The 23,327-nt window shown below is 34.6% G+C and overlaps 3 protein-coding genes across 4 annotated transcripts; 1 reads left to right on the top strand and 2 right to left on the bottom strand.

Moving 5' to 3' along the window:
• Positions 1-457: 457 nt before the first annotated feature.
• LOC126709410 (putative disease resistance protein At4g19050) lies at positions 458-5,733 on the top strand. Its single transcript, XM_050409631.1, has 2 exons — positions 458-620; positions 1,612-5,733. Exon 2 carries the CDS (start codon positions 1,614-1,616, stop codon positions 5,406-5,408), a length of 3,795 nt encoding a protein of 1,264 aa, XP_050265588.1. The 5' UTR covers positions 458-620; positions 1,612-1,613; the 3' UTR covers positions 5,409-5,733.
• Positions 5,734-7,032: 1,299 nt separating this feature from the next.
• LOC126709559 (RING-H2 finger protein ATL22-like) lies at positions 7,033-9,615 on the bottom strand. Its single transcript, XM_050409848.1, has 2 exons — positions 8,603-9,615; positions 7,033-7,505 (listed from the first exon to the last, which is right to left on the bottom strand). The coding sequence occupies exons 1-2, from the start codon at positions 9,249-9,251 to the stop codon at positions 7,345-7,347; spliced, it is 810 nt and encodes a 269-aa protein (XP_050265805.1). The 5' UTR covers positions 9,252-9,615; the 3' UTR covers positions 7,033-7,344.
• A 2,146-nt stretch (positions 9,616-11,761) lies between these two features.
• Positions 11,762-18,397, bottom strand: LOC126708684 (deSI-like protein At4g17486). 2 transcript variants are annotated; one of them, XM_050408547.1, is made up of 5 exons: positions 18,177-18,397; positions 17,583-17,853; positions 13,918-14,205; positions 13,472-13,552; positions 11,762-12,253 (listed from the first exon to the last, which is right to left on the bottom strand). In XM_050408547.1, the coding sequence occupies exons 2-5, from the start codon at positions 17,746-17,748 to the stop codon at positions 12,111-12,113; spliced, it is 678 nt and encodes a 225-aa protein (XP_050264504.1). In that variant the 5' UTR covers positions 17,749-17,853; positions 18,177-18,397; the 3' UTR covers positions 11,762-12,110. The 2 variants fall into 2 exon arrangements, with proteins under 2 accessions (XP_050264504.1, XP_050264503.1); XM_050408546.1 differs by having other exon boundaries at positions 13,472-13,558.
• Positions 18,398-23,327: the final 4,930 nt, after the last annotated feature.

Below are 23,327 nucleotides of genomic sequence, written 5' to 3' on the forward strand. Positions count from 1 at the left end.
TTCTACTAAACTAAAGCCATTATGAGGCCATTGATTAACACGTGTCATCTAAAGAAGATATTGCAACCACCTGTGCTCACGTCTTGTTAAAAATCTATGATTTTAGATAATTTTTTCAAATAAAAGAAAAATGTTAAAATCATATTGCTCTGGCTATTGCAAAAAAAATTTTATAACTTTCATAACTCATACCAAATGCGTGACAAAAAGAGAAACATTAATACTAATATATTTTTAAAAATACTATTTTTGTTGAAGTTAAAAAGATAGGCATAAATCAAAAACATAAACTTTTTAACCAAATTACCTCCAACACGGCTCACCCAGAATTCAATATGAATAAAACTTTTGCAGCTTTAAATTTTTTAAAAAAAAAATGGAAAGAAAAAGAAAAAGTCACTTTAAAGTTTAAAGCAATTATTGAAAGGGTAATTTCGTAAACACAACTCGCAAGAAGTTGACTTGGGAAAGACTGAAGACTTTTAAACCAAAAGCCAGCGCGATAACAAGCAAGACTTTTGATCCGTCATACTTGAGAGTTGAGAGAGCTCAGACTCAGAGCGTTGAACTTGAAGGAGCTGTTTTGCTTTGCTTTGCAACCCAGAAAAAAAACGTACCAGGTTTTTCTTTTACTTTCCTTTTATTATTTACCATGTTTCTGATCCTAAGTAATTTATTATGCCGTTTTGGTTTAGATAATGTAGAATAATGTCTAAAATTAGAAAATGTGTTTGTCTGTGCATCTTAACGATCTCTCTCTCTCTCTCTCACTCAGAGGATCTGTTTCTGCGGAGATATTGAGAGCTTTTTTATTTTGTGTCTCAAATCTTAGCTTGAGAATAAAATACGGGTTTCTATTTTTTTTTTTTTTTTTTTTTTTTTAATATTGTTTTCATTATTCTAGCCAATGATTTTATAGTGCTACGTAACAAAATAATTTTTCCACCACTTTGCTGTATCTATGATTCTATGTCCCCATTAGTGATATATTTTACAGAATTATAGATTCCACAATCCACTAGGGAAGTTGAGATTTTAGTTTTATATATATATATATATATATATTAGTAGGTAGTTGATCTCAAAGAAGTACTTACAAGAGCTAAAGTCATTGTAGCAGAGTGGTTTAGGCAGAGGACACTGAAAAGGGTGTGATTGAGTTTGAGGTTTCAATTCATATTTCATAGCACACCTGTTGAAGGAATTTTTTTGGTAAGAAGCACGGACAGTCCAGAATCCTTAGCATGTCCATCTTGGACATGGACACGCCGGGGACACTATGCTTGTTCTCAATGTAATTTTAGATATGTTTTTAAATATTTTGATGGTTGTTATTTGTTTTAAAAACTCAAATAAACAAAGAATATGTATAGAAATAAACAGTTAATGAAAATCTTTTATATATTAATTATTGGTAAAATGGGAGTAAAAATTAACCATTTAATGAAAATCTTTTACAAAGTGTTGTAAAAAACTTTCCTGGAGGAATAAAGTACTTTGTGCATGTGTGTATATCAATATGTATGTGTTTGTGCAAGGTGGAATTTATCTTTTTGCTAAACTTATTCTTTTAATCTTATCAAAATTCTGACATTGAATTTTTCATATTAGCTATGGCCTTGAGAGGAGCGGAGAAAGATAAGATACTTGAGCTGTTGAAGGACGACAATGTGACGACAATTGTTCTCATTGGGGATGCAGGAGTTGGGAAAACATGGATTGCAAGAAAGATAGCTGATTCAGCAGACAAGGAGGGCCTATCGATAGCTGATTCAGCAGACAAGGAGGGCCTATCTTATGTGACTCTTTGGGTATTTATGAATCAACAAGATGATAAGAAGTCTCTCCATGAGAACAGGTCTCTTTATGAGAACATTGCCCGTCAATTGTCTGTACTTTCCACTATTGAGGAGTGGGAAGATAATGCAACTAAGGAGGAGGACCATGAAGAGGAGAGCCTGGAAAGCTTGAAAAATAAGATATCTACTAAGCTTGAAGAAGTGATATTGCCTGATTCTAAAAAGTGTCTTCTCTTGATTGTCGATGGTGTTCCTGATACGATGAATGAAAATGATATTATGTCAGCATTTGGGAAAATTATGCATCTGAATGGGCAGGCTTTGTTTAAGGTTTTAATCACTAGAAGAAAAGAGCCAGTTGTGGAAGGAAATGAAGTGACTGAAACAAAGAGTGAGATAATAAAAATAGAGCCTTTGTCCGATAAGGGATTAAGTCTGTTTATGGAAAGATTCACTAAAAACGTTTCAGGCATTGATTATTATGAAACTGCCTCAAGAATTGCAGAAAACAGCAAGGGTCTACCAGCTGTGATTGTAGTAATAGCAGAAGCCTTAAATCGCATTGTAGAGCATGATTCTGGGTTTCGGACATTGGAAAGTGTTATGAAAAAAGCAGCGACAAGTGAGGATGCACATAACAGTGCAAATCCACTGCTGCGCTGTGGGTATGAAATGTTGCCGGAGAGTGATAAGGCTTTGATTGATTGTTGTTGGTATAGCTTGCAGTTCTTTCTCAGGCATGGTGGAGTCCATTACAATGAGTTGATAGCTTGCTGGATATTGGAAGGATATTTTGGTCCTGTTGACCATGTTGAGAAGGTGTATGAAGAGGGACATCGTGTTTTAGTGGAGCTTATAGATCGCCATCTGCTGAAAATACGAGATGATAATGCTGTTGTCGTGGAAGGATTAGCACTTACAATCCTTGATTCTTGTCCTGATAGGAACGAAGGGAAATCAAGTTTGGGTTTGGCTAGAGTGTTTGAGGGTGGCCATTGGCAAGGTTTTGGGAGAATCACACATGCAGACGGTTTGATAAAAACAATGTGCAATCGTGACAAATGGGATAAAGTGTCCACACTACTGATTGATGGAAGTCGTCTCTCCAGGGAAGTCCTTGATACATTCTTTAAGCCAATGCAGGGACTCGAAGTTCTTGCACTTTTCAATCCCACAATCAAATCATTGCCATCAAACTTGTCTGAAATGGACAAGCTACGTCTTCTTGTGCTCAGAGGATGTGATCTATTGGAGAACGTTGATGATATCAAAGAACTTAAATCATTAACGGTTCTAGAGATATCAGGTGCTACCTCCTTGAAGAAAATTCCAGATGATTTTTTTCATAAATTGCTTCAACTTCGAAGCCTGAAGCTCTCTGCAGTCCAGATCAAATCGCTGCCTTCTTCCATCTCTGAATTGAGTGAACTTAGGTGGCTCATGCTAAGGGGGTGTGCTAGCTTGGAAGAACTTCCAAGACTACAAAAACTTGAAAGCCTCCTAGTGCTTGATCTTTCTGGTGCTATTGAATTGAGAAAATTGAAAGATAAAACGTTTAAAGCACATGCAAAACTTCGAATGCTTGATCTTTCCCAAACAAAGATTGACCGCTTGCCTTTTTTGAAAAATCTAGGAAATCTCACTCAACTCTCCTTAAGATGTTGTAAATGCTTAACTAGACTGCCCAGCCTAAAATCAGTATCTCAGCTTGAAATTCTTGATCTTTCAGGTTCTTCTAAGCTAAAGGAAAATCAAGATGAAATCTTTCCAAGTATGGATGGCCTCAAGACCCTCAATCTTTCTAATACTGCAATCAGGCATTTACCTTCCAATAATAACAGCCTCCCAAATCTCGAGTTGATGAATCTTTCTGATGCTTTTAGTTTAGACAAAATCGAAGATAATATCTTCGAACATCTGAGAAACCTCCGTCATCTTAAACTCTCAAAAACCAACCTTCAAAAGTTACCCTCACTTTCTAACCTTTGTAACCTTGAAATTCTTAATCTTTCAGGTTGTAGTTCTTTGAAAGAAATTGTGGATCAATCCTTTCAGCACATGACTTGCCTTCAACAACTTAACCTCTCAGAAACTAAGATTGAATGTCTACCATCCCTTTCCAATCTTAGGAACCTCTGTCAACTCTTACTAAGAAACTGTGTCAATCTCAAAGAACTTCCACCTCTGGAATCTCTATCGAAACTTGAGGAGCTTGATTTATGTGGTGCAAGGTCTTTGAAAGAAACTGAAGCTGAATTCTTGGAGAACATGGTTCACCTTCGGTTCCTCAACCTATCAGGAACTGCACTTAAGTTACCTCCCACATCCAACCTCACCAACCTCACTCATCTTTTACTTCGAGGTTGTACGCTGTCTGAATTATATCCAAATTTAGAAAAATGTACTAAGCTAGAGGTTTTGGATCTTTCTGAGACACACATTCGGTCTCTACCGTCACTTGACAATTTTAGCAATCTCCGTGACCTTAAGTTAAGAGATTGTTCAAGCTTAAACAAGCTACCGTGTCTGAAATCAGTTATTCATTTGGAAGTTCTTGAATTGTGGGGGACTGGAGTCAAAGAGTTTCCCTATGAGATCTCAGAGTTGACTCATTTAAAGCACCTTGATCTGCCAGACTTGAAGGATATTCAAACACTTGAATGGAGGGATATAAAGTACCTACCAGAGGAAGTAAACTGGGTTCAATGTGGCATCTTCAAGCATGGCAAAAAAAGGCCTTGCATATCAATGAGGGGTACTGATTTTTTCAAAATTTTGAAGAAAGATCCTGTGTTATGGGAGACATGCTTCAAAGAATTTCAGTTCTCTGTTTGCACTCCTAAGGAGGAAGGCAAATATGTAGATATCTGTCTGCACAAAGTTGACCCTATCTTCAGAAAAATATACTTTCAGACTCTTTCTCTTCCTGAAGAACATGACAAGTATCTGGAAATTGTTGGATTTGATAGTTTTCCTTCCGGTGTTGAGGATGCCCTTCTAAAAGCTGAATATATCTCTTTGATCGATAACAAGTTTATCAAATCCTTATCAGACTTGGCTGCAGGTGTGAAGCCAAAATATGTTGGCAATGTCATGGCAATGAAAGGCTGTTGGCTAGAGAGGTCAACTGAAATGCAAACTATTTTTGGTGAAGAGGCAGAAGTCTTAATGGAGGAAAATCTTGAGACTCTGTGGGCGTCAAACCTTCCCACATTGAAGAGTGTCTCCAATGGAAACTTGCAACTTGGACACCTTAAAAAATTATATCTAGATTGTTGCCCAATGCTTGAAGCTGTTTTTCATTCATCCCAGCTACCAGAAAATCTTGAAGTCCTCCAAATTAAATTCTGTGATAAATTGAAGACTCTGTTTATGCCAAATACATCAACAGATTGTAAACTGCAGAATTTACAGAAGCTGCACGTGGTGGAACTGCCTAATTTGACTAGTATTGGGGTGCTAGAGTCAAAGAGCGTTCTGGATATATTTCCATCTATAAAATTAATCAAAGTCAGGGAATGCCCAAATCTCGAAAATTTAGATAAGATTAAGGACTTCGAATTTGCTTTTGTTGAAAACTCTGGACCCATGAAGTCCAGGGGTCACTAGATTGAAGGAGAGCTCTCCTGGTTTAATTAACAAGGATAGCACTAGTTACATTGTGCATCTTGCGCCATTTGTACGCTCAGGTTTGTTATGGTTTCCCTGCATCTTTTTCATACATGGAAACCACATTTTGATATTCCTGCCCAGCTTGCTTTTTCCCTGTTGTTCCGTGTTAATTTCTCTATTGCCTTTCTTCATGTATCCAAGTTTAAGGTTATTGTAAAAGTCGTCTGTTTTAGAGTGCATTATTTTTCCTAGTCCATATAATGCTCTGTAAACATTGTTTGTTATTGACTTATGCAAATCACCTATGTTCTTTTCCTTCTAATTCTTTTGGTACAATGTTGAACTGTGAGGTACAATATTCAGCTTCTAGGTTGCAGTTGTTTGTATAGGACCATTAATCTACTTGCCTTTCTGGTATTTTAAAACAACTTGATAAACTACTTGCAGGGAACAGAGTGATACTTTGCTTATGTCAGTATACAAAGTAAATTTCTAAATTCATGTTTAGTTTTGGGTGAGAGCATTTTGAAGCAGAACCATGGTTCGCCACTCCTTAATTAGCTGAGACTGCAAACTAATTAGCAAGTTCTGAGTCCATGGTATGGTATAGGTCATGATCAAGCATAATGTAGCAACTAGGTCCAGAGAGCTACTTACCACCAAGAAAAAAAAAAATGAAGAAGAAGATCCACATAGCCAAAGCTCAAAAAGTATTTGTATCTATTTTGAACTTGTAATTACATGATCAAGCCATATGTCAAAGAGGATTTTGTATAGAAGATTTCACTCGGTTATAGGATTTGCCTTAAGTTCAGTTTCTATCTAAATGAGGCAAAACCAAGAATCTGATATCATGTTTGGGACTTGTCTCTTAATGAGTTAGTTTTTATTATCCCCGTGACTGGTTAGAATTGTTAACTGGTGGAATTGAATCAATTGATAGTTTACAGGAGTTTTATGGATGGTTAGTCAAAGATGTCGGCAAATATGCTAATATTAGTGATTATAAAAAAAATGTTTGTTGATTTGCAAAATTTGGATGTTAGATATTAGTGATAAAGATGAAGATTTGTTTTGGGTTTATTGGGATTTTGAGTTATGTGATAATGCATCTACATCGTATTTGTATCTTCCAGATTTGTTATTGAAATTTTCTTGACCGTTGCCCATATATGTAGGCTATCGTTGAATTGCATAAATTTCTGGTGTTCTCTTTTGTGCGTGGTCATCTTTTTATTTTTGGGTTTGGTTTTCTCCGTTTCTATTATTTGTTTTGAAAATCTTCCTCAAGTCAATAATCACAATCAATATTGGTATTTGAGCTTCAGCTTTTACAACAATATAATATAACTCGTTCTCTTCTCTTAATTTTTTTTTTTTTAATTTTTTTGTAATATTACTAATTCTCAAATATAATACTACCCAATGAGTATTATAAATAAACTATAAAAATATATTTTACAAAATATTTCCATATGAGTTTCTGATGTACTCACATATCCGAAAAAATCTGTAACTAAATTGTTCACTTTATACTCCAATGCATATTACTTGCAGAGTATAATAGGAACCCTTAAGACGTGGTAAGAAGAGACAAACTCTGGTAGTCAAGACTCAAATCTTGAAGTAATGAAGTCACATGCGTGTTATTATGTCGAACGTATCTTGGAGAATTTGAGAAACATCACTTCTCATCTCAATCTTATGTCTGATTCATGCAATTAAACCATTTTGTTTGAGTTGCCAAACTTCTTTCTAGTGTCTACTTTTCCAAAATTATTAGCTCTTAAAGCCATACATTTTTTTTTAAACAAAAATTTATACAATCAAAGCTAATCTATAACTACCTTCTTATATAAATACTTTTTTTTTTTTTTGCCTCTGAAGGTGCTTCTGTACTATGATGTCCTAAATAGCTCATGTTTACTATTGATTACTTGATTGGTTTCACAATCTGGTTATAGTCTCCTAATTTCTCAACCACAGCTGAATACTTTTCTTCATCCTGGCAGTGTATTTTCTTCGAGTGATAGATCCTTATAATCGTCACTGTCGCCACCACCATCGCAAAAATGAAGATGCCGATACTGAAGACTGCAAAAATCAGACCACAATTAGTATAAACTTACTAGACCAATCTCAAAAATGAAGATGCCGATACTGAAGACTGCAAAAATCAGACCACAATTAGTATAAACTTACTAGACCAATCTCTCTTTTATTATATGTAAAAACTAACAAATACTACTAGTTGAGGCTTTTACCTACAAGCACATGCATAATAAAACCCAAAAATTAAGATTAGTTTGTATTATGATTTATATATAATACATATGATCAATTGATCATGTATTGAAAATGGGATATATTGGTTAGCTAGTGAAAAAGACCTTTCCTGTGCCTGTTTTCCTCCGTTTTGAACAAGATATTGATGCTAGCTACTCCAATTTTTCAATTCATACAATTTTAAAATATTAATGTTACAACAATTCTAAAGTGTAATCAAGGGCATGGTAGCTACTTATTTGACAAGGGTACATAGTGACAAGAAGGGAAGGGAAGTTTCCTTTCAGTATTTCTACGAAAACCGGGTCAAAGTCTTTGTCAATTTGACCAACGTGAAGTAGAATTGAAATATAACCAATTAAAACCTTTGAGAGTGCTTATCCTAATACATGATGGACACATAACACATTTATGTGAGTGACATGACATTCATGATTTCTTTAGTTTTAGATCTTATTTTCCCACTATGATTCCATGTGAATGCTATAAGATTAGACAGACAGAATAGTTACTTGGAATATGAGATAGGTTGGACTTTAGGGGGGTAGAAGATTGCTAGTATTTTTTTTTTTCTTCAGTGGAAATGACATAGCAAGTCTGGAAGAATTTAGTAGTACATAAATTTTTTCTGATATCTCAAAAACTCTCAAACTATTGTTTTATTATCCCCATCATGATTTTATTATTCTCTTTTTAGTAAAATGAAATTTTCTTTTCTTTTCTAAGAAAATAGTACATGACAATATGTCCTGGTACATACTTTACAAGTTTCATTACTAATCAAAATTGTTAAAATTAGAAATTGTCAAATATTATAGGACATAATCAAAATTTCTAAAAACAGGAAAAAAAATAAAATAAAAAATAAAAATAAAAATAAAAAAGGGACAAAGGACAAAGATTACCTATATCATGTGCCAAGTTAAAACATCCTGTTTTATCCTTCAATCCACAGTGGCCTCCGTTTGCTTCACAATCTTCTGATCCAGGCAAATCCCAAGATAATCCAAGACCAAAACTATTGTCAGCTAGGTAAGGACTATACTGAAAAGGAATTGCCACAGTTTTCACTGGCCTACAAGAATTTGGTATAGCCAAGGAAGGCTCTACAGTATAGACATGATATTTGGAGCCACTTAGGCAGGGGATCTCACTGAAGGAAGAAGAAACCAACCTAGAAGAACAATTGAGGTATGTGTAGTTCTTAAGAACATAGTAATAATGGAAAGGTGTAAGAGAGAGATTGAGGTTAAGAAAGACTTCATGGACACAGTTTTTGGGGTCAAGAAGACTAAGACTTTTGGTGTGGTAAGAGATGGATTTAACAACCAAGTCACCATTGTAGGATGGGAAGGGAATGAAAGTGGTGTTGTCTTTGCATACAAGCTCAAAACCAGGGCGACCACAGTGTTGGAGTTGCAAGCCTTTTACTTGGAAAGGGAATTGAATCTTGGGAGCTCCATCACCACACTGCATCATGGTACAAGTGTCTTCAGAAGCGTTTATGCTTAGCAAGGTGGAAGAGAAGAGAATAAGGAAGAGAAAAGCATCCATTGCTTAACCAAAAAAAAAAAGTATGCAGAAGACACAAGCTTGGGACAATGATAGTTGTTAGTTACTCTTTAATCTTATTCCTATGTGTTATATGACTTATATGGGAAGGTGTTTAAATGGAACAGGGAAAAGAGAGTGAAGCACACCCGAAATGACTCAGAGGCTGCGAAACCCAAAGGACAAGCAAACTTCAGCCACCTAGAAATAGTGTCTCTATTTTCTTTTTCTCTACAGAACAAGTGGGGAGTTTTCACTTTAGAGAAAGCAAATATAGGTTTATTATTAAAAAATTTATTCAATTTTTTCCATCATAGAGTGTTTAAGGGGTTTGAACATTCAGTTGGAAAGTTTTAGGTAGTGGTTTTGGACCCAAAACTTTGAGGAAGCATACAAGAAGATGCTTAAGGAGACTTTGGTACCCGGTCAAGAACGCAACCTAACAATCTGACCTCTCTTTTTACTTTAAAAAATTATAATAAACGACTAGGCCTCTCTTATTTTTCACGGGCTAATAAACCTTTACCCCTTTTTATATTAAACTCACTTTTGACATTCATTTTTTTTACCACATTGTCTAAACTGTACGTTTTAATTTCAGTTTTATTTTCGGTGGACCCCTAAACTTTATGATTTTTCTGCTTATCATTTTCTGTTTTGGACCCTAGCCTTTCCGGCCATACCTCGTTAAATAACAAATACTACTTCACTTTGCAGGCTCTAATGAGTCAATATCTCTCACCAGTCATTGCCTTGCTGATTAAGTTATCTTGACTTTAGTCCTCTCCGTTAATCAACTATCAATTTAACTAATCAAACACTCAAAGAAAACTTATTTTATTCAAGATTGTATGATACAACTACCAGCACTCAAATACCCTCTGGTCACGCAACATCGATTGTATTTTAATAAAGCAACACAATTCATGATGCTCCAAATTGATTGTATAATAATTGATGCACTATTTGTTTTGATTGAAAATCTTTTGTGAAAATAATTTTTTGTTTTTTCCAGTATTAATTAGTATTAGAAAAAAATAAATTAAGGAAAATTATCTTTAATCAACAGAGAATCTTATTAAATATATGACTAATTTATAAGAGATTATTGTGTTTGACATGTCTATAAATTTATTTCATTTATTAGTGAAATCTTGATGTGACATATTGCTAATGGAGGGTGTAAAGTGGGGGATTTGCATAAGATCCTATTGAATGTATTCTCACAACAACAACAAAAAATTAGACTTTTATTTTTTATATCTACTACATGACCTTTATTCGGATTAAAAATATAAATAAATAAAAATAAAAAATAAAAAGAAGGAGAAGATGGGAGGAGAGTCTAACTCTAAAAATCCAAGCACTATTCATTAATACCCACTTCAGGAATTTGGGCCCTTTAATCTACTAGTCCTCCAGAGGTTTAGGCAGAACCAACTCTCTTATAACCTAACCAAACCAAACCAATGCATCTATGGTCTTCCATATCTTTGAAGATTGAAATCCTGATGAGGGCTTCATGACAAGGACTCAAGTGAAGCTATTGGCACTACTTATCAGAGGGTGATCCAAAGCAGTACAACCTTGCAGGTGGAGCTTCTTGGCCATAACCCACTACGGGAGTGGCGACACCATGTGGGATGGACGAGTGAACTGAACTATGAGCAAAAGATCATGACAAAAGAGGTGGGCTGACTACATATTCGAGTAATCAATTCCTATATGCCAGGCCATACACCCATACCTGCCTGATGCACTAGAGATTTTACCAATTTAGTTGACTTATGATACCCCAAATTATGTGGAATAGTTTCCATAAATAAGAAAATGCTAGAAATTTTACCAATTTAGTTAACTTATGATACCCCAAATTATGTTGAATGAGTTCCATAAATGGGCATTGTGCATTCGTGTGTTGAGTGACTTGAGTCCCACATTGGGTGTAACACAACACATGAATTGTGATAGTTCGGATTATGTGAACTAGATTGTGTTGTGGTAAGGTGTCTTTACTCTTTAGTCCCATGTATGGGTGGTGTCTCCAAGTTCACAGCATGTCTGCCAAGTCCAGTTAGCCCACAGCCTGGATGTCATCGAATGGACAATTCCAACAAAATTTGATCGTAACTTGACTAATTTTTTTGAAGTATAAGCGCATATATAGTTAACATTTTCCTAACTGGAACCCACGTCTTGTCTTGAAGTTAAGAGAACGCAGTTTATATTGAAGCTTATCCAAAAAAAAAAAAAAAAAGAGAACGCAGTTTTACAAACATTTTTCTGTGATCATAAGACTCTAGAATCAAAGAAATGTGGTAAAGAGAGAGAAATAAATAAATAAAAAGTTGGCAAAAAAAAATACTACTTTGTAAAATATTTCAGTCACATACCAAATATTCTCAGCAAAAAATTTAAAACTTCGTCCTGCAAATTCGTACACAATAACAATAGGTAATTTTCTCTGTATTTCAATGTAAAAATAAAGGAAAAGAAAAAAATAAACAAAATCCTTAATAACAAATTTCTGGGATCTGCAATACTCATCATTAAATTTGAGAGTATTTCTTTTGAGTTTAATAGCAAATACAAGAGCCCTTACATTTAAGAATTACTAACATGCTAATAAGCAAACTTCTAATGCAGTTATAGGAATATCTGAAGCATAATCATACATTTCAAAACAATACTGGCCACATACAACTTTTTGGCATCAATATTGTACCAGGAAACATATATTAAAATTTTAGAAAAATTTACTTGAGACATGTTCACTGATACACCTGAGCTCATACATTACTAGAACAACCAACAGACAGACCCAAGAGACAAAAGAATTGGAACTGGAATTGGAGGAAAGAATCACATGAGCTCCCTTGCTAGCCTCACTGGTTTTTCCTTAAGAAAAGCCACTTCGCCATTTGGTGTGGTCAGGAGATGATGATTTTGCTCCCCTTCACTCTCTACTGATGCAGATGATACAACCGATTCTGACCCATCATCATCTGTATTGACATAATATTTTTGATCAACAGAGAGAGAGAGACCTCAACACTAACACATGTAATAGGAAAATCAAATCTCTGAATTTAGTGCTTTCTGCTGAACAATTAAGCAGTCACTGTCAAGACATTCCTAGAACTTCTTAGACGGGGACTCCAGATAACTAATTATAGATGCAACTGCAGGGATTGGATGGTTCCAGCTTCTAACTTCTAAGAGCCTAAAAAATCATTTTCACTGGATATCCTAACAATCCAGAGTTCAAAATTTAAAGAAACAACACCCAAGCCTTACCCATATGTTTTGGATCAACTATGGATCTAGTTGGCGACTTAGACTAGGTCACATTTATTCTATTTTGCCATTCTATTCTATTCTATTCAAAGTCATACTTTTTAGTACTTCATGCATTGACATACCATTTTTTACTACTACTATTAATATTATTCTTGGTCTTCCTACCTTTTTTAATTCTCTCAACTTGAACAACTCACTCTTTCTCATTGGTGCAATAATTGCTCTCCTCTGAACATGATCTAACCATTTCAAGCGACTCTCCCTCATCTTTTCATCAACAGGGGTCGCCCCAATCTTTAATTTCCTCATTTCTAATCATATCTTTCCTTCTACACTTATCCATCTTAAAATTCTCATTTGAACTACACTTATTTTATAAATACATTGTGCTTAACAGCCCAATATTTAGTACCATAGATCATAGCTAGTCTTATAGAAGTCTTATAAAATTTTCTTTAAATTTATAGATATTCTATGATCAAACAATACTCTTGATGCACTTCTCCACTTCATCCACCTTTCTCTTATCCTAGGGTTCACATATTCTTCAATATCTTCATCTTTATGAATTATTGATCCATAACTTAACTATCTTTTAGTAACTTGATAAAGTTCAACCAATGCTAATTAAGCATGCAATCTTGGGGAATATCAATGATTTAACTAACCTTTTCACCTCATATTTTACACGTTAAAAAAACATAAAAGATTAAAAAGAACATCTACCTTTCATTTCCATTTTTCGACAAAATGAACACATAACATATAGAAATATATGGTTATTCAATTACACACAGTGACTCTGTTATACCAGATTTTGTATTTTTGGATACCCAATGACAGTAATATTCTTTCAAGAAGAAAATACTTTCAAGCATCTGAGGTAATTAGTCTTGCAAAAATGGTTGTCTAAATAGACTTACCAGAATATACTGGATGATCGGGAAGATGTCTCACTGCTGTAACTTGGATGCTTTCAGGCAGAAGACAATTGCAGAAAGAACCTGAAACTTCAACCAGATATACAATCAGATTAAGGAAAAGCCAGTCATATGTTGGCCAAAATATCCATTTGCAGTACCAATAATTGTAAGCAGCTCTTCTGTTCACACCCTTTGAAAACCCTATATAACCAATCTACCCAAAGGTGTGAAACTGCCAAAAATATATGGACCCTGGAGAGATCTGATGTAGCTGATAATATAGAAATAATAAAGTATGACATAATGGAAAAATAGTGATTGATCAGGTGTTTAATCATATGACCAGGTAAATGTGGAACTATGTTCATACGCATAGTCTAGAAGCTATGTTGAACTTCAAGGTAGATTCTCAGTAATGTAAATACATAGGCAGAGAGATCTCTTACCTAATCGGGCAAGCCGATTAACCCATCCTGGTATAGACTTTCCGGTTAGCTGCAGAGAAACTTCATCTGTGAAGTGGTTGCAGTTCTTGGCAATCAAATGATAGGTGTCCCCGTGATATTTTGCAGAAAGGTGCTCCATGAATGACCGGAACTCTGAACGAGACATATCAGTGCTGCCCAACAACACTGACCGTCTGAAGATGAAGCCAGGGCAACTTTTTGGTTCCACCTCAAACACCCCACTGGAAGAGTACTCATGTGCTCCAAAGCCATACTCCAAACCATGCACTGTCCATCAAATTTCAGAGACAACTTTTTATGGTTGGCACACCATAGAATTGAAAATACAAAAGCTTCACACCTAGAATCCTCAACAACTACCCATATACAATATCATTTGATAATATCCTAAGATCAAAAACCCCTCATACATGAGTGATCTTATAAGATACCTGCCTGTAAGTCACAAATGGGAGAGAATTGATCAATTGAAGCAGGAATATACACTTTCCTGGAAAAGAGGTCATTTATATTATAACTACTACAGCTATTTAGTGCATGACATTTGTCAGGAAAAGATCCAACAATGAAATAAGCCCAAGCATAACCAGTTTAACTAAGTATTTTGGTAGAATGAAAGACCACGTATGCATATGTGCCTATAATATCCCCAAAAAAAGAATTAGCGCATGGTACAAGTAAGTTTGTTGACCTAATTATCCACTAAAGAACCACTGAAAAAAAATTGCACCAGTTAGACTCAAATCAAATGGGTTGATGCTTAACAACAGTAATTCATGCAAATTTTCAAAAAATTTAAACTAGAGGACGCATATAATCTAAACTCACTTTTGTTGTCGCAGATTTGAGTTTATCAATCTTGAATTTTTCATTTAATATCTATATAGACATGAATCGTGTGTCTAGCCAGATGCAACCAATAAGTGACGTAGAACAAGTTTCCTTGGAATTTGTCGAAAAGTATGATCATAAAAAATCTACGCAAACGGCATGCAGTCATAATGTTCATTCCATTGACCCTTACTTTCATGCCTAGATTTAGTTCTTTTTTTAAAAATATTTAATTTCATTAATATTAGTCTTTCAGTGAATTAGTTGGAATATTATATTATTTTTACTTATATTTTTTTTTTTAAAGAAAAGCTGTCAAGAAGAGTTCTCAAACTAGTTTTATCATAGTGGAATACAATATTTCTCTGATTCTAAAATTTTTGTTTGATTATAGATTTCTAATTCTTGAATATTAAAGAGGTTCATTAAGGTAGAACAAGAGCCTGTTGCGTTTCTGTTTTGCATTAAGTGGTATCATAGCTGTTCAGCAATCTAGTACAGCGAACAATGAGGGCAAGTATAACTAGCATATTGATGAAGATCAAGGGAGTACAAGCCCTTTCAGCCAGGGATGGCAATGGGCAGGTTTTTTGGGTGATCCCATTCCCCGCCTAACCCCACTCAAAAGGCCCCATGCCCTATCCCACATCAAGTGGCAACAGGGTTTTCTATCCCTGGCACCCTGGCATGCAGGGATTTTTAAAAACCCATCCCACCCTGTTGTGGCCTGCCCTACCCACCCCGCTGGTATATGCAAATTTTCAAAAAACCACATTCATTTCTCTCTTTTCCACAAGAACAAGATATAATACTATCTCCAAGCACAAAAATTTGTAATAATAATAACAGAAAATTCACCTACTCCATCACCCAAAAATAAAGACCAAACATAGGAAACTAGGAGAGCATAGCAGTACAAATCAAATTCCCAAAATACAGAGCACCATGAACTAAGGCACTAACCAATTGATTCAAATGGAGAAAATTAAAATCAAACTGACAAGAACAATGAGAACTTGGAGAAGAGAGGAGAAACCCTACCATTGTCATTGAAGTGAGGACATGGGGATTGGAAATTGGATTCTCACAATCCTTTTGAGGAGCGACAATCATGATTGTCATATTATTGAGTCGGTCATTATCGCTCTTCATTGGAAATGAAATAAGAAAAAAGATCTTGTGTGGAGGAACAGCAAATCAAAAACATGCAAGAAGGGAAGTTGTTGGAGATGATGTTGGTGTTTGTTGGGGTTAGGGAAGTCCTGTATTGAGAAGTGAGGAGTTAAGTGCCACAGTCAAGTGAGTGTTTGGTGGGGCCTGGCTGGGCCCACCATTTTGAGGTGTTCTTTTGTCTCCCCAAAATCGGGGTGGAGAAAATGGGGGGAGAAAGAGGGGCTTAGATGGAAATTTACCTATCTGCCCCTCTCCTATCCCAACATTAGTTTTTTTTTTTTTTTTTTTTCAATGTAACATGAAGTCCCCTATAGTGTTGTCCAAAGTTCTATTGGATTCTCACCATTCTCTATTTTCTACAAGAAGGTTCCAAAGCATGCACTTGACTTAGTAAAATTGGTTAAAGTTGTTGGTCCGAGAGTAACAGCAATCAATAGAGCAGAACAACTTCATTCAGCTCAGGCAGAGATCAAAAATAAACTTAATAATGCTAGCCAATAACCTTAAGCTAGGACAAGATTTAGCCTAGTACATTTACATTTTACATTAAAAAATAACCTTAAATTACCCATGAATCCACCAAAAGACTAACTTAATAGAATATAATAAGCTAAAACAAATTTAGGAATGAAAACAAGAAACAATAGACAACATCCTATTTGCTAGATTTTTTATAATCACACTTCTGGGGAAATGCCTAGAACAGCCATTCTACATTAGTCCTAACACATACTTTTAATCATAGCTGGCAAAAGTTGTGCATAGCAATGCAAACATGAAGCTTCAAGATTTATCCAAAGTAAACCAATTATAAAGCGCAATATCTTCCACTCACCATTTGAAGCAGTTGTTTCTATTTCTAGTGCAATCATTTTGCAGAATACAGCTTTTTATAGCATATTCATAACTATTACAGCATAAGACAAGGAAACGTAATGGCAATAACATTGTGACCTTGTCATACAATCCCATAATTATCTATTTGCAATTTTTGCAGCATTGAAGTTTGAAATAACTAAGGCTATAAACAAGCCAAGTATTAAAAGTTCAGGCTTGTTCATTTGGTTTTATTTTGAACACGAGCCGAACTCGAGCTTATTACCAAACAAGATTACATATTCAAGCTTGGTTCATTTCCTTGTTGAACAAGTTTGAGCTTGTTTACAAGCTACTTGATTAACTTCCCAAATATAGTCAAAACTTGACAAAAATTTTGTTACCCTTCCAAAATCTATGAATTTTTACTATAGATTGTTTATATTATCAACAAACTACAAATAGTAATTTGATATCATATGAACCTATTTACAAATTTACACAATTCAATCTCAAGTCTATATAAGTATATTTTTAGACAAGTATACATATGAAAATATAATATTATTATAACAGTTAAATCGATCATCATGTTACTATTATATACGGTTAAATCGATCATCATGCTCACCAGCTTGTTCACGAACACATTATAACGTATGAGCTTGGCTCGATTAATAGCTGATCCTAAAATTGGGCTAAGCAAGCCTTTTTCTCAAGCCGAGCTTGAGCTGTTCATAATAAGCTTAATTCATTTACAGCCCTAGACTTCAAATAAGTAAGAAGCTAAGCAACACAATGCAATGGGTTGGAAATTCATATACCTTCGATACCAGAATGGAAGATCCCGAGGCCGAACCAGTAAAGGTAGTTGTTAATGGGAGTGAGATCATAGACATTGAGGTACAACAACGCCTGGTTTTTGGTTTCATCGCTCTCATCCTTTTCCCTGCTTGAGCTCGAGCTAGAGCTCAACGGGAACAACCGCATTTTTTTACCAAATTGCCACTCCCTCAACACCCAATTTTTGCATACATATGTATATAATATTTACACACTCACAAGCTCATCATCTTCAACACCAATCCAAACACCCTATAAAACCAAACAACAACAACAACAACAACAACAAAAAGTTACAGAATTAAGAGAAACCCTAAAGATGTGTTTGGCTGCTGAGAAAGCAACGAAATTGTAGAAGAGAAAAGAGTGGAAGTTCCAACTAAATATCTGGCACGCCAATTTAAGAAGAAAGCTACAGTTTCTTTTTTGGGGAAAAAAAAAAAAAAAGGTTAAATTCTCGGGAAACAAACATGGTTTAAGAGTGAGTGAGTTTAGTATATAAAGATATGAGGAGCGGTGGAAGGGAAAGGTGGATCGGAGGGAAAGAAATGAGAATTGGAGGGAAAATGTTTTACCTGAGTCTGACAATGAGATCGGATTTGGATTGGGAGCGAGCGAGCAATTCAGAGTTTTTGCTAGTTTTGCTTTATTGGGAAAGTGAGACAGAATTCCAGGGAAATTGTGGGATTTTCAATTTCAATGGAATCTGTTTCTGTTCGTACACTGTTGGGACTGGGATTTATTAAAAATTATTAATACTTTGAAAGTTTTTTCTTTTTTTATTCAGAGCACACGGACACCGGTTTTCGACTGATGCCAATGCCCCTTGCTTTACTGCTATATCACGAGTCTACCCCTTCCTTTTTTGTTTTCCATTTTTGAGAAGAAGATAGCATACCCCTCCATGTTGGTTGACTTGCTTTTTCCATTTTTTAGATTTTTTTTAAGTAAAATATCATTTCGACCCTAAATTATTACAAAAGTTCGTTTTTCGTTCCTAAAATTTCAAAAGTTCTATTTTTGTCTCTAAATTTTTCTAAAACTTTTCTAAACGTATTGATTTTCGTCCCTCAATCTGTTTTCGTTAACTTATGTCTTATGTGACTTGATGAAGTGCTAATGTGATATCTGACTTGGATTAAAATTATTTTGTTTAAAAAAATATGAACACGTGGCAAATAATTATAGGTACATGTGGGAACCATTTTTTAAAAGCCCAAAATTACCCTTAGTTGACCCTCAAAATATTCTACACTTTTCATAAATTAAAAAAAAATTATTAAGTCAAAAAACCGGAGTATATGCTTATTTGAAAATTTTGGTTCAAATTCATATATATATATATATATATATAAACAAAAACGATATTCAAATCGATATTCAAAATCAGGTTAGACAATCGGAAAGAGAAATTAAAGGCAATCTTTAAGACAAATAATGACATCGTCACTCTCTTATGCAACACTAATAAGAGTTAGAGCAGCTCTATTACATCGCAAAGGCACACTATCAAAGAAAACAAAATAAAAACTCTCATAAATCAAATTAATATCATCAAGTATCCATACAAACTCCAGAGGGTAGATAATGTCCAAGTTTAGGAGATCTATCAATTCAGCAAACATGCACTCCACAACAATTTTAAAGAAACTACTTAACAAAACAGTAGTGCTTTCCTCATAATAGATTTCGAACTCCACCGTATATCCAATTCTTTCCTTATTCATTTACATGCCACCATACTTTAATTAATATTTTTTTTTTTAAATGAGGATATAAAAAGTTATACAAAAACCTCAAAACCAACTTTTATCTTTTTGATAATAAAATTAAAAAAAAAAAAAAACTTTTATCTTTTTTTTTTTTTTTTAATCTCATGTTTATTAATTAAGTTACCAAAAATGACAGGATGCCAAATAAATGTTATTAGGGTTTTTTTATAGCATTTTTTGGTGTGTTATGAGAAGTTAAGCTCATCCCATAAGAGAAGTCGAATCAAGCTCCACCTTAAGGAGAATCAAAGTGCCTCTAAGTCAAGAGGCCTTTAACTAATGAATTTGGATGTAGTTTTCTACTAAATGTTTATTTACTTATTTGGTAAAATCTGATTATATTTATTTATTATGATTATTATTATTTGAAATGAAAATGGCAGTAGATTTTGTTTATTCAAAATAAGGTTTACAATAGGAAAGAGAAAAAATGGCATTCTTCATTCCTCTTTGCAGCACTAACTAGAGCTAGAGTAGCTCTATTACATCACATTCACAAAGGCACACTTAGAGCATTCTCATCAACAATTATAAAAAATTTAGCATTTACAATCTCAAAACACTACTTTTACAATTTTAACACCTCATTTTACAATATACCAAACATCAAACATTCTATTTTTTTTACAACTTCATTTAAATATTCTTTCTTTAATATTTTTATTCATTTTTTTTAATTATTTCTCACTCTCCCTCTGTCTCTCTCTCCCACTATCTCTCCACCTTTCTCAACCCACAGCACAACCTACACCCAAGGCTAGCCACTGCCAGCCACCACCATAGCCCAGCCTCACCCTAATACCAATAGCCACAATAGCCACCACAAAACCCACCACCCACCCACCTCGATCTCAACCCTCTGTCTCTCTCTTTCTCAACCCAACTATTCTCAGCATCGTCGGCACCACACTACCAACAGTCACCACAAAACCCACCACCCATACCACAACCACCACTAACAAAAAATGAAAAACCAAATCACAACAAAAAGAAACCTCCACATCCACTCACCACCACAAACCATAGCAAAAAAAAACCTCCACCAGCAAACCCACCAGCAGACCCATCACGCCGAACCAAAACCCACAGGACACAGACACCACTTCCCTCCCCGTCATCATCTTCTTCCACGGTGCAGCTTGACATCCTCCTTCGCATTGTAAGTCAAATCAAGACCCACCCCAACCAAATTAAGACCTAAAATCCCAAAACCAAATCAAGACCCAAAATCAAATCAAAAATTTGATAGCATGTTGTTTTGTGTCGGCCTTGCATGATCAAAACCCAAATGGACCCAAGAAGAACCACGTAGAAAAAAAAAAAAAAAAAAAAAAAAAGAGAGAGAGAGAGACAGAGAAAAGAAAAAGAACAAACCTCCATCACCGCCACTAGACCATACCATCAGCAGCTCACAATCGCCGGAGCACAATCATCGGCGGAGCACACTCATTGGCGAACCACATCGACGAACTACAGAGAGAGAAGAGAGAAGAAAGAAGTGAGAGAGGAAAGAGGAAGATAGAAGAGAGAAAGTCATTGAGGTGAATAAAAAAAAAAAAATTCTTTTACAATCCAGCTACAGTGCAGTCTCAAATATGAGATTGTACTGTAGTTGAATCTTACAAATTTTAAGATTTAGCAGCTTTAATGTAGAGCTGTTTTTATCCCAAAAATACTCAAAAATAGCATTTAAGAGCTTTAATGTGACTGCTCTAACAAATGATACATATAAAAAAAATTCTTGCAAATCAAATTAATATCTTCAAGTATTCAAGCAACCTCTAAAGGGCTGTCTAAGTTTAAGAGATCCACTAGTTCACTAAACGTACATTCTATAACAATGTAAGAGAAACAATCTACCTAACAAAATAGCAGTACCTTCCTCATAACAGATGTTTTAGTCCACAATACATCCAATTCTTTCCTTGTTCATTCCCACCACATTGTACTTTAATTTATAATAAAAAATTTGAGGTTTTTAAAAATTGTACAAAAATCTCCAAAACTAGCTTCTTCTCTTTTTTCTTTTTTCTTTTTTTGGAAATAAACTAACTTTTATTTTTTTACTTCAAATTTATAAAATAAGTTACCAAAAATGATAGGATACCAAATAGATGTTGTTAGATATTTTTTTTAATGCCCATAAGTCTGTTCTCAAAAAAAAAAAAAAAAAAAAAAAAAACCTGCCCCATGATCATGATCATGATCATGATTTATGGTTTCTTCATTTAACTAATGCTAACTTGTTAGTGACTATAAACACTTGCTCCACATCCTTGACACTTCCTTGCAAATCATGATCATGAGTTTGATACTCAACATACTTAAGGGTTTTTTTTTTTTTTTTTCCTTTCTTTATTTAAGTTTATAAGGTGCTTAATTTTCTAATCCAAATAGACCAATTTTGTGTTTTAGGTTTCTTTTTTCTTTTAAATGAAGAAACCATAAATGTAACATTTCAGATATAATCATATGAATTTCTTTTTTGAGGATTTGGATTTGGATTTGGTATAAGTTATAGATCAAAAGTTATGAGTAGTTTAAGAAACATAAAATCTTGGATTGTTTTGTCATAAGTGATCCACACCGATCATTTTTTTATTTTTGGAGATAGGATGAGTGAGAAGTTGGTGGGAGTGGCAATTCGGAACTTTCATATATAAAAAAGGCCCGTAAGAATACTATTGCTGACAATAATACAAGGTACATATGGCTGACATTCCGGATTTTAGCAGGTCCGGCTCTAGGACAGAATGTAGCATACTCTATAATAACTTTATAGCAGGATATTCATGATTAAGAAAAAAAAAATACCATTGCAGTTACTTTCATTTATGTTACATTCGTCAACTCAAGTATTAATCTTCTTTGAAAGCTCTGTGAATCTTTGTCATTGTTCATGATTAATAAGTAGTTTTGACTTCACAAGTGTCGGCCAATTTTTTACCTACTATATAACTAAACTTACAATTAATGTAGCAGAAAACATGGTGTGAGGTGTCAATGTTTTGCTAGAAACTGAAGATTGGGAACCACAAACTTGTATTGAAATTTTAGCAATCCCTTCAAGATTTTGTCAGGCTAAAACTATACCTACTAGTTTGCGGCTTCAAATTGGTATTGAAGAAAGGAAAAAAAAAAAAAAAAAAAAATCATTAGCAGGAATTTGCATAATCTAATAATGAGAAACTGTGACCAGCTCATGTTCGGCCTGAGTCAATTGGATGTGACAGGAGAACAAACTAGGGAACAAAATAAAGAACAATGTTTTGTTTCTAGCAAAAATAATAACAATAATAACAAAAAGTATGACCCACTGGAATGAATTGTCTGACCATGCCCTTGATGGCATAAGGAATTAAGGATAACTTAGAAAATAGAAGGAAGAAAATAAAATAATATTAAGAAAAAAAGGGGTTGATGTCTTTAATAATGTCACACATGGCATTATGTTCTTTTGCCTCTGACATAAAAATATTAGTTGGAGAATGGTGGGTAAGAAGCTCAGCCGGCCTGAATTCTTCAGGTTTAACAGCAGGCAATTTGAGCTGGCCTCTGTTCTTTTCAGCTTTGACCCATCAGCAGGCAGTTTGAACTCATATTGATGCATTCAAAATTTGAGAATAGCTTGTGCCCTCTTACTAGTTTCAGAAAGCTAGGCAAGCAAAAGTTTTCATTGCTACTTCCTGAGTCCCAAGTTCTATTAGGCCCTTTCAGTTTCAGGTCCTATGGTCAAAATTTGTATACCATCACAATGAGGGCACGTTAGTGTTTGGAGTTATACAAGATTAGTTCATGATGTGTATTCTCACATTTTTCAGTCTTATGATAAAATAAATTATGCCCTTTCCAATTTACTAAAGGCATTCCTTATGAGCGTCTAAGAGGATGATAAATTGGATCAGGCTTTGTCCAACATTAAACATTTAGCATTAAGTTATGGTCACTCATGAC

Source organism: Quercus robur, chromosome 12, assembly GCF_932294415.1.
Source record: "Quercus robur chromosome 12, dhQueRobu3.1, whole genome shotgun sequence".
Taxonomy (NCBI): Eukaryota; Viridiplantae; Streptophyta; class Magnoliopsida; order Fagales; family Fagaceae; genus Quercus; species Quercus robur.

What these genes read in the sequence shown, in the direction of transcription:
- LOC126709410 (XM_050409631.1), top strand. Translation starts at nt 1,614, where the DNA reads ATGGCCTTGAGAGGAGCGGAGAAAGATAAGATACTTGAGCTGTTGAAG.
- LOC126709559 (XM_050409848.1), bottom strand. Translation starts at nt 9,251, where the DNA reads ATGGATGCTTTTCTCTTCCTTATTCTCTTCTCTTCCACCTTGCTAAGC. An exon ending in TAACTTGGCACATGATATAG is followed by an intron (nt 7,506 to 8,602) that starts GTAATCTTTGTC and finishes TGATTTTTGCAG; the next exon opens with TCTTCAGTATCGGCATCTTC.
- LOC126708684 (XM_050408546.1), bottom strand. Translation starts at nt 17,748, where the DNA reads ATGCGGTTGTTCCCGTTGAGCTCTAGCTCGAGCTCAAGCAGGGAAAAG. An exon ending in CTTCCATTCTGGTATCGAAG is followed by an intron (nt 14,206 to 17,582) that starts GTATATGAATTT and finishes TTTGATGGACAG; the next exon opens with TGCATGGTTTGGAGTATGGC. An exon ending in CGATCATCCAGTATATTCTG is followed by an intron (nt 12,254 to 13,471) that starts GTAAGTCTATTT and finishes ATGTCAATACAG; the next exon opens with ATGATGATGGGTCAGAATCG.